The sequence below is a fragment of the Lissotriton helveticus genome, chromosome 12 (assembly GCF_964261635.1).
Source record: "Lissotriton helveticus chromosome 12, aLisHel1.1, whole genome shotgun sequence".
Classification (NCBI taxonomy): domain Eukaryota; kingdom Metazoa; phylum Chordata; class Amphibia; order Caudata; family Salamandridae; genus Lissotriton; species Lissotriton helveticus.
Window position 1 is genome coordinate 49,413,358 of NC_136073.1, and position 14,303 is coordinate 49,427,660.

General features: G+C 38.5%; 1 protein-coding gene across 1 annotated transcript in view; it reads left to right on the forward strand.

Moving 5' to 3' along the window:
• The first annotated feature begins 738 nt into the window (after positions 1-738).
• LOC144798774 (monocarboxylate transporter 13-like) overlaps positions 739-14,303 on the forward strand; it is a 193,406-nt gene continuing 179,841 nt past the window's right edge. The window contains exon 1 of the mRNA XM_078669816.1: positions 739-817. Coding sequence (XP_078525942.1) covers positions 758-817 — 60 coding nt within the window. The 5' untranslated portion in view covers positions 739-757. The remainder of the gene's footprint in view (positions 818-14,303) is intronic.

Below are 14,303 nucleotides of genomic sequence, written 5' to 3' on the forward strand. Positions count from 1 at the left end.
CCGACTCATGCTCCAGGCTTCGAGTGCCTGAGTACGATGCGAACAAGCGCCGGCGGACATGGGTCGCTCGGAGCCCCAATGAAGTCAATGGGAGCCTGTTGTACGACGTGTACATAGGCTCCCATCGATGAAAAAGGTACTTTGTGCATAAGGGCGCCCCTTGTAGTGTGGATGCATCTGTGCCAGCTGCACCATATATGCATGTCTAGGGGGGCCCTTGGAACCCTGTTATCAATTCGTAAGGCTACGGGTGAAGTGGGGTCCGGTGCTGAACCCCAAAGTCCGCTTCCTGGAGCGTTTACTTGTCGGAGGCTTCAACTCGATCTGGCTGTACGAATCGTGCATCGTACTGGCTCGATTGGAAATCGACTCCATTGCATGGTATGGTTTGCTTAAGGACGAGCGGTTCGGAACTGGAAACAGTTCGGTCAGCGATTTCGCGTTTCTCGCATCGTACTTGCTCGCTCCTACAACTTGTACGTTTTCTGGCTGGATCGTGTTCGGAGCTCTCCTGAGCGGGATCGGAATCGACCCCTAAGTGTTAAATCGGCAATTTTGTGACCACTAATTCATTTGACAGCTTATGAGAGCTCTCTGCGCTGGTGCCACTCATGACTGAATAGCAACACCACTTCTTGTGAGGTGGGGTTTGATATAACATTTTACCTGGTATGGTGGGTGCATTTAGTATTATATTGATAACACATTCAATGCTACTAAATTTTGTTTATAGGTTGGAAAAATTGATGGAAAACAGATGAGGACGACTGCATTTGTTATTAGAAATAATCTAACAGTCGAGCAGGCCACAATAGAGGTAAGTCTCTTATTACCCTTTTTATCAATAAACAAATTAGTAATTGGACATGAATTCTTATGGACTTCCCCCCATTTTCCATTACAGATCACCTAGATAACTAATACTCTGACAACTATATCGTCTTACTTCCTGTATTATTGTTAAAGGAATAAAAATGAGGTTTGTAGTCACACTGTGAGTTCTTTAGCAAGCATTACCAACCAAAGAAACTCTATTAATTTTCCTTTCTCGTATCAGCACACAACTCAGCTAAACTCCTTTGTACCAAATGATGATCTAAAATTTAGTGAACCATTTGCCATTTTGAATCATAATAATCTTAGGTCACAATTACATTTTTTCTACACTTCACTGGTTTATTTAGTAGTATGCGTTAGAGGATATTCTGTTCTGTTTGGGTTACACTTCCTTTTCTCTCTGGTGCATGTTTTGTGGTCTCAGTTCACTTTTTTGCCCCAGAGCACGGATGCTCTATCACAGATACCGTCTAGACACACAGCATAGTATTTTTTCTTTTTTTTACAATTGACTGTCCTATCAGATACTGTTTTAATAGTACTGCACTAATTGGCATGTGTAAGGAATAATATAAATCTGCTATGATGGTCTCTCTTCGATTCACTTTTAAGTTCTGCTTGTACCATTAACAGCACGCAATGCATACAGCCGATGTACGAAATGAACAGAATCAAATGGTCTCACTTACATTGTTTTCATATTTCTTTAATACATACATCCTTTAAAAAGTGCCATTGGGGATAAAAGGCGTGCCAGCTGATGATCATGTACTTAGTAGGAAGTGTGTAAACACAATAAAGACAATGAAAATATATCAAATGGTCTTGGACTTATGGACTGACTTTTCTGGTTATTTGTTCTCAAATAGTGTTATTTAAGCAAATTGTTGGAGTGCTCCAGTATAGTGTTGTAGTATATTGTGGTTGTTATACTTTGGAGTAACACTATCATAGCACAAGTCTTTGAATAAATATTCTTTCTGTAGACTTTCTACTCTGACTGGTTGAGTGCTGTGCGGCATCTGTTGTTATTTTCACTGCTTTCTATCTGTATTAAATATACTTTATAACTAAATAAAGAATCCCTCTGAAGTTGTATCAGGAAGAAGTTTGCACTCCTTGAAAATAATTAATATTTTTCGAGCCTTTCACAAACAGAGCTTTGTGCTATTTTATTGTTTTTCCTACAATTTCAGACTTTGTTTGATGAAATGTTTAAATGGTGTTATGCGCTACCTTTTTGTTAGTCCATGGAAAATGTATATTTTCCTTTATTGAATGGCTACTTTGCTAATGCTGCTGGTGTTTGTTGCTTTCTACTAGATTGTATAAATAGTATAAAGCATTTTAACAGCGTCTTTGGCACCTCACCTTTAATGCTCGGATTTCTGTCTGTTCTTTTTAGGTTGTTAGACATATAACTTGTTCAATGTTTTTCTTACACCTATGGATTCTGTAAAGTTAGTCATGGCACTTCCACATAATTCTCCAGCCTGAGCACTGACGTTCTCAGAATAGTGTAAACACTCAATCTCAGCCTTTAGGCTTGTGCAATCCCTTTTGTAAACCATAAACCAAAAAAAGCCTTCAATGATCATCATTAAAGTAAGATCTGTCATTAACTTTGGACATGTTGTCCCAGACCTGCCAACAGACGAATGGGAAAGTCCTTTGTTCCAAATCTCAAAGGTGACAAGCTATGTGCAGCTCTTAGAATTCAGTCCTGTGACCTGCAGTTTCCCAATATCTTACACCAACAGACACTTACGGTAACTCGAGGGAGCTACATGAGAGCATACTAGTATGCATTGCAGATGAACACCTGCGAATGGTTTATACTTAACTTTCTTGCTTCCTAAAACCTTTTGTACATTGGAGATTAAAAAGCAAGGACTTTGGACATTTTAAATAAAAATACTACAGCATAGTAAAAACATTACTAGATGTCAATAACAATTTCCAAACTGCAGCTTACATCAAGTGGGGTTTTCTTCATTACCATGCATTCTATGTACAGAAACCATCGCTGCAACTGTACCAAGTTGAAACCACTGGTAAATGGCTGCCTGGAATATGTTCCACAGCTTTGTTTTCAGATATCAAAACACACCACCCATAGATGGTGCTTTAGTCAACAACCTCTTCCATGCATTCACTATAGAATATCTACTTGCTGAAGAAACTAGAAATGCGTTGGGGCCTCATTAAAGACTAGAAAAACACTATAGAAATAATACAGTGGAATGCTGACTGGTGAGATTCCAATAAAAGAGAAGAGCAGGTCATTTTGTGTGCCAACAGTTTTTAAAGAGAAAAGGTTATTTCAATGTAGGTACAGATTTCTGGAATGCAAGTTAACAACCCATTTGTAGTTGTAGTCTTTGATTTAGGCCCAAATACCATATTTTTCTTATAAGGGCTATTTTACATAAATAAAAGTTGATTTCTGAAGTAGCTTCCCTGATTGGTTAGGTGTTGTCTTTGAGGCCAAAAGACCATGGATATTGAATGACCAATTTTGCAGGCATGGTGGAAGTGCCAGAATGCACTCTACAACTCCAGTGACCTTATACTATGCATAAAAATAAATAATAATAATAAATCATTTATAGAGCGCCTGGCTACACAAAACTGTGTGTCCCCGCGCTAACTGCTGAAAAGATACAAAGATTAGAAGGCAGCTGTGGAAAAAGAGGCCCAGGAGATGTTACATATTGGGAAACAGAAGCGTTTTAAGTTTTCCCCGAAATCTCAGTTCAGATGGTTCCATCCGCAAGTGAAGCGGGAGCGCATTCCAATGTTTGGAGGCCAGGTACCTGAAGGACCTGCCACCCATTCTGGCCCTGGAAATTCGAGGAAGTTTAAATAACATCGTGCCGGAGGATCTTAGGTTCCGAGTAGGGCGATGTATTGTGAGGAAGTTTTTTAAGTATTCAGGGCCTTTGCCCTGAGCGATGCGATGAGCATAGCAAAGGGTTTTGAATCTGATCCTCTCCCTTACCGGAAGCCAGTGAAGTTTGGCCAGGGCAGTTTTTGCGGAAGCTCTGCATGATAGTCCGAGCACGAGGCATGCGGCAGCATTCTGCACACACTGGAGTTGATGTAATCCCTTTTGACTGAGCCCAATCAGCAGGGCATTCCCATAATCAAAATGGGGGTCACCAGCGCGTGTACAATTGTTTTTCTGGCTCCGGTAGGGAGGAGATCCAATATCTTTCGCAGAACCTTAAGTATGCCAAAGCACCTTCCCGTTACCCTGCTGACATGGGTCTTGCCAGAGAGATCAGAGTCCAGCATAACACCTAGGTTTCTTACCGACTCCACAGGAGTGGGGGGATTTCCTAGTTCGATAGGCCACCATGAGCGAGACCAAGCTGATGCTGCTCTCCCGATCACCAGTAGTTCAGTCTTTTCGCCATTAAGACGAAGGCAGTTGTTATTCATCCAGACTGCTACTGCTGACATACAATTCGAGAAATTGATGGCATCTTCTCTTCTGTCAGGAGTAAGCTTAAACACCAGCTGGGTGTCGTCAGCGTAGCTGACGATGCTCACCCCGAAACCTTCTACAATGTGAGCTAGGGGTTCCATATAGATGTTAAATAACGTGGGGCTCATACTTGAGCCCTGAGGAACCCCATGGCTCACCTCCCGAAGGGAAGATCTAAAGGGTGGGCAATGTAACTGAAAGCTTCTGTCGGCCAAGAAGGAACGCAGCCAGGCAAGTGCTGAACCCGTTACCCCCATGTCCGAGAGACGAGACAGCAGCGTTGAGTGCAGCACGGTGTCAAATGCTGCACTAAGGTCTAATAAGACCAACGCTGCTGTCTCGCCATCGTCCGCTATCTGCCTGAGCCACTCAGTAGAGTATAGAACTGCCGACTCAGTAGAGTAGCCCGCTCTAAATCCCGATTGTGAGGGGTGGAGGAGGGCTTCTGCCTCCAAATACTCCATGAGCTGTTTGTTCGCAATTTTTTCTATTATTTTAGCGCAGAAAGGGAGGAGGGAGATGGGGCAGAGATTTTGGAGCTGAGCAATGGGGATATTGGGCTTTTTTTTAGTGGTATAACTTGAGCATGCCTCTTCTTTGCTCCCTCTGTAACTTCCTATGCGCAAAGGGTCTATTGGATGGACAAGAAGTTGACATTAAATACATCAAAGAAGAATTTAAAAGAACTTTTTAGGTCTCATCAAAATAGACCACACGCTGTGACCTGTTTTCTGTGAGACATTTTGTTAGCTTACAGTTGGCTTAGAGCCCGCCCATTACATACCTTTGGTTGTGTTTATTGTCACTCTTATTTCCTTGCTTTGTGTGTTTGGCCATCTCCTGGAGCATGGCCGAAGTACACAGCATTTTTTAGCACTATTTTTTTCTTTGTGATAAGCACTTGACAAGAGCTCATGTGTTTTTTAGCTAAGTTTCTATGTAGCCTCCATGCCTGTGTCCTTTGCGCTGATTACCCCATCCAACCCCTCCAAACCCACGTCCTGTGCTGCCTCCCCACCCGTCCAATTCATCCACATGTCCTTTGTTTTGCTTTCCCCCTTTGGTTCGTTCCATGGCTGCGTCCTTCGTGTTGTTTACCCCCGCCCGCTTACTCTAAAATACTCATGTTTAGTTTGCATTCTGTGCCTTTAAGTTACACTCTTTATTTCTGAGCGTCATCGAAATGTTTTGGTTTTATTTCGCTCCTTGTATGCTCACATGCTTTGTGTTGCTTCCATGTGTTTTTGAGCTGTCTCCCATCGTCATCCTTTCTATCCATGCCCACATCCTTTGTGTTACACCCTGCATCTGTCCCCTTAATGCACAGGTCCCTCGTTTTGCTTTGTCCCCATTTGTCCAATTCCTGCATTCACTATATTTGTTGCTTTTAAGAGACATCCCTCCATGCCCCCCTCCTGTGGGTTGTTTGCCCCCCAACTCCATACTTTGTCACAGTCGCATTTATTTTGCATTGTGTGCCTTTTGCCAACATCCTTAGTGTTGTATTTAACATGCTTCCCTCCATAGCCACATCATTTGTGTTGTGTTTAACATACTTCCCTTCATGCCAAAGTAATTCTTGTTATTTACCTCCGTCCGGGGTACTTTGTTATGATCACATATATTTTGCGTATCACGCCTTAGGATTACATGCTTTATTTCTGAGCGGCTTCAAAATACTTTTTTATTGTTCCAAGTGCTCACACCTTTTGTGTTCCATCCATGTGTGTTTTTTGAACTGCCTCCCTTGTCTATCTGCCCCATCCATGCCTGAATACTTTGTGTTACTCCATATATCCACCCCCTTAATGCACGCATCCTTAATGTTGCTTCCACTATCTGTACCCTCTCTGCTCGCATTCTTTTTATTGCTTGCCCCCATATGTTTGTTCCATGCCCACTTATGTTTCAAACCTTGATATTTACTGTTCATATATGGATACCTTCTTTTACTCCCTAATTCTTGTTATTCCCACTTTTGCTAGTCCTTCCTTCACCTTAACGACACCTACATACTTTGTCCTTCTTTCCATTTATTCAACTTACTTACCGACTAATTTATTAGAAACTTTGAAATTATATTAAACATAGTCAAGATACAATTTGGAATGCACTTTTTCACAAACACCTTGGGTTAGTCTTTAACAAGGCAGTAATATTTTGTATTAGTATTTTGTTTTCACAAAACCACCAGTAGTGATTCACATACATCTGGGGCAGTGTGTAGTTAAACTCCTGTTTGTGGCAGTCACTGTGGGGACCACCACAACATTAAAGTAGCTGATAAAACATGTTTGCAATAGCTTACAATACTGCCATGAACACACTCTAAAGGATGGACATTCCTTTGAACTTAAGGCATTTCTCATTTGAAATTCAAGATACACCCTGCAAGGTAGGACCCACTTCACAAACACAGGACCCTTAAGGACACTTTTATCTGCTGCTGGATGCCACTGTGTCTCTCCCTACTTGAAGCTTTAGTATGGTGTATTGTCATTTATTTTGAAATTAGGTGTATGCAAAGTTGCAGCACCATTATTTTAACGTTTTGGAAAATGTTACTTACATTAACAATGGCATGCTTACTTTATTTACATATTTGTTCCTAAGGCTGGTTTCACGGCTACTTTAACAAACATACATTTCCTACAAACTATTTGTTTCATGACTCAAGCGGTACACACTATTTTAAGCTCCACTGTCTCATTCCTGTTGCTTTCTTTACGTTTGCCTTTGAAAGCTCTTGTGCCACTTGTTAATCTAACACAATATGCATTTTTAAAACATTTTTTTCGAAATTAAAAACATTAAAGTAAATGAGGGGCATTTTCACAATCGAGCATTCATGTTGGACACAGTCATGCTCAATACGACATTAAGCAACTGATAACACATGTGCAGACTTTACTACAATTCTGACAATAACTCAATGGAAAGGAAGGCTGTTGTTTCTTACCTAATGCATTTCTCCTTTGAAATGCAAACTGCACCTTACAAGTTGGAACAAGATTCACAAATACATGCTAACTACTGACACCTCTAGGGTTGCTTTAACCTCCTGCTTGCTGCCACTGTGTCTGAAACGTCATACTTCTGTCCATTGTGATGGGACCTTTGGAAGGCCTTCTGAAATCGTCCACATACAAATGTGATCTTTACTTTACAACGAGCAAACTAGCATTTACTTTTTTTAAGCACTATTACTTGCATTATATATTGCTTTCATCCATTTGTCCCTTGCTTCCCCGCACTGGAGTCCTCTGCATAGTTTTCTCACGCGGCATCCTCATTCCCACACCGGTCCCCTCTATAACTTACATCATGCTCAATATGGTGCACACTCTCGCTTTTCTATGCTTTGTGTTTCTACTTTGATTCCCCTTCAAAATACATTGCCCAGGTGGTTGCTTTGCTTACAGTCCAGTAAAACCTGACTTGACCTTTGTTTGATTTATTTTACATTTTACCAATTGTTTTCTTTCTTTTTTTTCCTCTCTACTTCCCAGTTGCAATTTTAAAACTCATGCTATATATATATATATATATATATATATATATATATTTAACCCAGTGATGGTACACGATAACATCGATGTATTCAGTGACTTGGTAACAACAGAACTTAAGAAACTGTATAAAACAACGATGGTTAAAAATAAAAAAACAACAAAATATAATGATGCATTTGGCAGCCTAATGAAGAAACTCCAAGATAACAACAAGGTGGTCATTAGGCAATCAGACAAAGGGGGCAATATTGTCCTCTGGCCAATGCATTTATACGTGGAAGAAGCGTTGAAACAACTCAATGACAGGCAATGCTACAGTAGAAGTGACTGGCAAACGACAAAGTTGTCTTGGGAAAAGTTCAATACTAAGTTTTACTCTTGGAGAGGTCAAGGACTTCTAAGTGGAGATGAACTGAAATTTTTAAAAACTAATCATCCGATAATCCCGGTGTTTTATCTAATTCCAAAGATCCACAAAGACCGGATCAAGCCACCAGGGAGGCCCATCATATCGGCCAGGGGTGGGACTTTTGAAAATGTGTCCCGCTATATTGATCATTTCCTCCAAGACTTTGTAAAATCCTTGCCATCCTACGTAAATGACATTATGGACTTCTTACAGAAAATCAGGACAATAGTGTGGGAAACTGAATATCTATTGATCACACTAGATGTAACTGCTCTTTATACGAGTATTAACCATGCTGATGGTTTAAAGGCAGTCACACATTTCTTAAACAAGAGACCTGTTTGTATGTTGGAGCACAACAAAATGATTAGGGAAATGTTGGAAATGTGTCTAACCAATAATTATTTTCTTTTTCAAAACCAAGTGTTCCAGCAGCTGAGAGGAGTGGCGATGGGGGCCTGCTTCTCCCCCAGTTACTCATGTTTACACATGGGGCTGTGGGAGGAGCAGGTCCTGGGTATCGCCTTTGCAGAGGTCATGTCCAAGAAAGTAGTGTCATGGTACAGGTTCATAGATGACCTCTTTATAATTTGGAGGGGGTCATCTAGAGAAGCTGAACAATTTATCTTAGACATTAACAACAATGAATTGAATCTCAAATTTACAGGCACAATTAGTAACAACAAGGTTAATTTCTTGGACGTAGAGGTATATGTCGAAGGAGGCAAACTCCAAACCAAACTAAACCGCAAGGAGACCGCGGGTAACACGGTTCTCCCTGCGTCCAGTCAGCACCCAAGTCATCTGATCTGAAGCATCCCATATGGGGAGATGCTGAGGATCAGACGAATCTGTAGTACAGATGAAGCCTGCTTGACAGCACAAAATAACAGCAAGTCAAGGTTTCTAGAAAGAGGCTATTCGGAGAGCTTGGTGGAAAAAGCAATGCTGAGGGCCAATAGTGCTAGTACTCCTCCCAGCGCAGAAGGCAATGCTGAGGTAAAAAATATAACGACAATCAATGTGGGCAGCCAACCAAGACTTATTACAGAGTATAGCCGCCAACACAAACAACTACAAAAGATTGTTCGAAAGAATTGGCCAATAGTCATAGGGGATCCAGTGATAGGCAAAACATTGACAAATTACCCAGCGATAACATACAGTCGTGCCAGATCGATGAACGATATGCTGGTGAAAAGTAGCCCGGAAGTAGCAATCAGAGACAATTGGCTTAAGAAGAGTAAAGGTTTCATAAAGTGCGCTGTGTGCAAGGCATGCACCATAGGAAAAAACAAAACATCGTATATGTCCCCATTCAGTGAGGCTCCGATTTCTATTACCAAAAAAATGACATGCAAATCAGATTATGCCATCTATGTGTTGGAGTGTGTTTGTGGGCTATGCTACGTAGGTAGCACTAAGCTACAAGTTCATAAGCGCATACTCCAACACATGAGAGCGGTAAACAATGAGGACGAAGCATACCCTGTGGCGAGACATGTCAACTCTTGCCACAGAGGAGATCTGAATTGACTCAGGTATTATGCTATAGATATGGTGCTGCCACTCGGTAGAGGTGGCAACAGGGAAGCACATTTGAGACTGCTGGAAACCAGATACATTCTTGAGCTCGACACCAAGACACCAAATGGCCTCAATGCGACAGAGGACTTGTACACATGTCTATAAACAGTAACAGAAAATGATAATTTGTATAGACCTGTACAAGTCAGTCCAAATTAAACAGAAATATGTGTAAAATAGGTCATCAAACAGAAACAAAACAAAAGAACTGCTTTTTTTTAAAAGTAATGATGTAATTTAGTTTATCACCAGGGGTAACTACACAATTTTTCTTAATTTCAAATGCACAAGGTGTAAAATGACTATTTGGGCAGTTTAGTAGCAGTTATCCACAATTCAACCGAGCCCACTGGGGCGTTTATCATCTACCCTCCCCTTTATTGCACTATGAAATCCAGACAAAATAGATTTTAGAATGGCGAACATTTGCACATTACAGGCAGATTTTTGCACTAGTTTTTATCAAAGTAAAATTAATGAATTCAATGTATTATATATTGCTATTCAGGCGTTTGATCATTATGAGAGTGTATATATAAGATGAAATATTGGTATATAATTTTGATCTTTATTGAGATGGATGTTATTCAATGTTTTGTAATTATGTAATTTTGAGTATATTTAGGTCTATTTATCTATTTATTGTGAATTTTGCACATTGGTCTGGAGTAGTGGCAATAAGGAGGTTGAGAATTACGATTATGATGTACTGAAAATACTTATGCAACATCATGGATTACCTCGATTACGGTTATAAACTGTGGAGTAGGCAGAAGTATGTTGTTTATTTCTATAGGCCCAGGGTCAGGTGACCCCTGTTTGCATTTTAAAGTCACGAGGTGAAAATGACCATGTCATGTGATCAAGGGCTTTAGGGCCCGAAACGCGTCATGGCGGACGAGAGGTTGCATGAATAAAATAGTCGCTAAATCTACCTGGTTGGGTCCGGTTCGTTTTTGACTGGATCACTGACATAACCTCGACAGACCGAATATCGACTGGACAAAATATCGATGACTAATTATCGACAACAAAATTATCGATTTACTATACTTACACAACAAACATCAAAAATATCGACTACACAATATCGACTACTAAAAACAACGACTACAACAATATCGACTCACAACATTATCGATTTCTAAAACACCGATTATTAAATATTTATATAACAACAGTCAAAATATCGATTACACAAACATAGATAGCAAATTTATCGATTGTAAAAAAATCGCCATTAATAGATCCTAGAATAAATGACTTTATTATTTAATAATTAAGTCATACTGATCATAAAAAATCTGATTTAGTTAATATAAATAGATGACATATATTATATATTTTCATAACATTTACAACACACAATAAATACTAACATACATTTTATAATACATAAACAATGTTTCGACCTTCTACACATTTCTTACAACTAATTATATATATTCCTCCACTTTACAAATATCATTACCTAGAACATTACCTATACAAAATAAATCCTTACACATTCAATAAACGTTAATTGGCGTCACCCATATAAGGAAAGCAATTAGCATAACAGAGAAAAAAATTCAAATCAACAAATAAAAACAGACTATCCATTTAAACAACCAATCCTATTTCTGAAACAATTAACCTAATACTATATAAATGAAATAATAAGTAACTAAAAACGCAGTATACATCTCCTAAGTAAAGGAAGACGAAACTCTGCTGGATTTCTGGAAGAAAACTGATAGACTTCAACAGAAAGAGACCTACACATATCTAAAGTAAGTACTACTACATTATTAGTCAGCGAAAATGTAACTCTCAAAGCTCACACCTATATTTTAAAGCAAAATACATCAAATATATCTTTTTTTTTAGCACTCATCCTACAGACGAGAAAAAAAACAGAAGACCTACACAACACCTGGACATCAAAATTTACATATAAAAAAGTAAGTATATATTAGAAATGTAAAATCGAGAATTAATAGATAGGTAACTAAATCTAAACTAGCAAAAAACGTCGAACAAATTATCATAAATAGTAATAAAATATTTCTACACATTTTCTCAACTTCCACAGGTACAAAAAGATATACACAGAAAATAACAGTTTGAAGAACATCAACAGCTGAAAATAACGACTTGAAAGCATCAAAACATTTACAGGTAAAATACAAATGTATGAAACTGTATAATGTGATTAGAACATTTTTTTTTCTTAAAAAATATTTACATTCTCTTTTAATTACCTCCTAGCACTACAATACTATCATGACTGAAGGAGCTAAATTCATTTATTCACAAAAAGGGAAAATGCTTCTTTGTTACATGGGATATGTCTACACTCAAGAGAAACAAAAAGATTTGAAAGTGTTTTGGAAGTGTACGAAATATTATGCCAACAAATGTTATGGTAGAGCTATAACTCAGGAAACTACTGTTACTTATACTAAAGAACATAATCACCCACCCAATGTAACAGAAATAGAGATTAGACAAATGCTAGATTCCCTTAAAGAAGCTAGTACTAGCACTGATCAACCAACAACTGCTATTCTGAAACACCATTTAAGTGTACTTCCCCAACATGCATCTAGCCAATTACCATCTATAGAATCCCTTAAAAGAACAGTAGCTAGACAAAAAAGAGCAACATGCACTACTCCTCCCACACCAAAAACTTTAGAAGAAGTCCAAATTCCCCCTGAACTCTCTGTAACTCACAATAAAGAAAATTTTATACTCTATGACAACAAATCTAAAGATAAAAGAATTATAGTGTTTGCCACAGCAAACAACATGACAAAACTTACCCAATGCCAAACTTGGATGATGGACGGTACTTTTTCTGTATGCCCCAAACCTTTTTATCAATTATACACCATCCATGGTCATTTCCAAAATGCAAATATTCCATTCCTTTATGCCCTTCTACCAAACAAACAGCAAACTACCTATCAAGAAATACTAACTGAAGTCAAGCAACATACTAACAACTATTTTCCACAAAAAATTATCATTGACTTTGAAAAAGCTATGATAAACAGCATCCTTAAAACATACCCACACACAGCAATACAAGGTTGCTATTACCACTTTAATCAATGTATCTGGCGACATCTACAAAAATCAACCTTGAGTATCCAATACGCCACTGATAGCACATTTGCTTATCAAATAAAAAAACTCATCGCCCTAGCCTATGTTCCACTAACAGATGTAACTGAGCACTATAACTTATTAATAGACAGCCCCTACTATAAAAGAAACGAAGATAAACTAAGCCCTATGCTTGACTACTTCGAAGACACATGGGTAGGAAGGCTACACAGATCAGGCCATAGAAGACAACCCAAATACCAAATAGCTTGGTGGAATGTCTACCTTAGCACACTAAATAAGGAAGCAAAAACAAACAATGCAGTTGAAGGATGGCACAATGCCTTCCAAGCAACTACAGGCCGAGGAACGCCTACCCTTCACAAATTAATACAATCCTTACAAAAAGAACAAAGTTACCAGGAGCTCCGAATGGAGCAATCAGTAACTTTGATTGGACCTAAACTCACCAAAGAAACTAAAAAAATGTATAACACACTCCAAAGTCAAGTTACCCTCTATCCAACTAGCAAAGGACTAGAATATCTATCAATGATTGCCAAAACTATTCTTTAAAACATTACATAACTATACACGTAAAACTAAACATATTTTTCCTAAAATCCTTCATTATAATATGTAACAAATTGCAATTAAATTATCAAATACATAATATTAACATATATAAAATGTATTTAGATAATGTATTTACAAAATGTTACATACAACGTAAGTAAAGCAACATTTAAAACAGTTTTCCCACCCATTAAAATTCCAGAAAATACTTACATTTCTGATGCAGCTTCAAACGTAATCCAATTCCAAGCAATCCATAGGACACCATTCCAAAAACCCATACAATCCATGGAAGCCCAAACAAAAATGGAAAAATACAAGCAAATCCATAGCGACTCCTTTCCACTTCAGTAGACACCAGATACCATAGAAAACCCGAAAATCCGTAATGGCGAAAAATAAACGCTCCAAGAAAATGTAAAAACCCAAAAAATAGTGTGCAAAAATAAGAGTATATAATACTCGTTACACAGCTGTGATCAAAAAAGAAGGGAGTCCTCCAAAACAGCGAAACGCGACGATAACCTAGAAAAAATAAATAACATACCCACCCACATAAAAACACCCATACATATATAAAAGCACATATTTATACATCAAACATATTATCTTAGTAACATTTAAACATATTACCTCACCTCACACACCTACAACAAAAACGCGGTAACAATCCAATATCGTACACTCTACCTAACACCGAACACACAATCTTCTCTAATTAACTCTACCTACATAAACATAAACACAGCACACATACACTAGCAATAAGTTCAGAAAGTTATAAAACACAATTAAAACA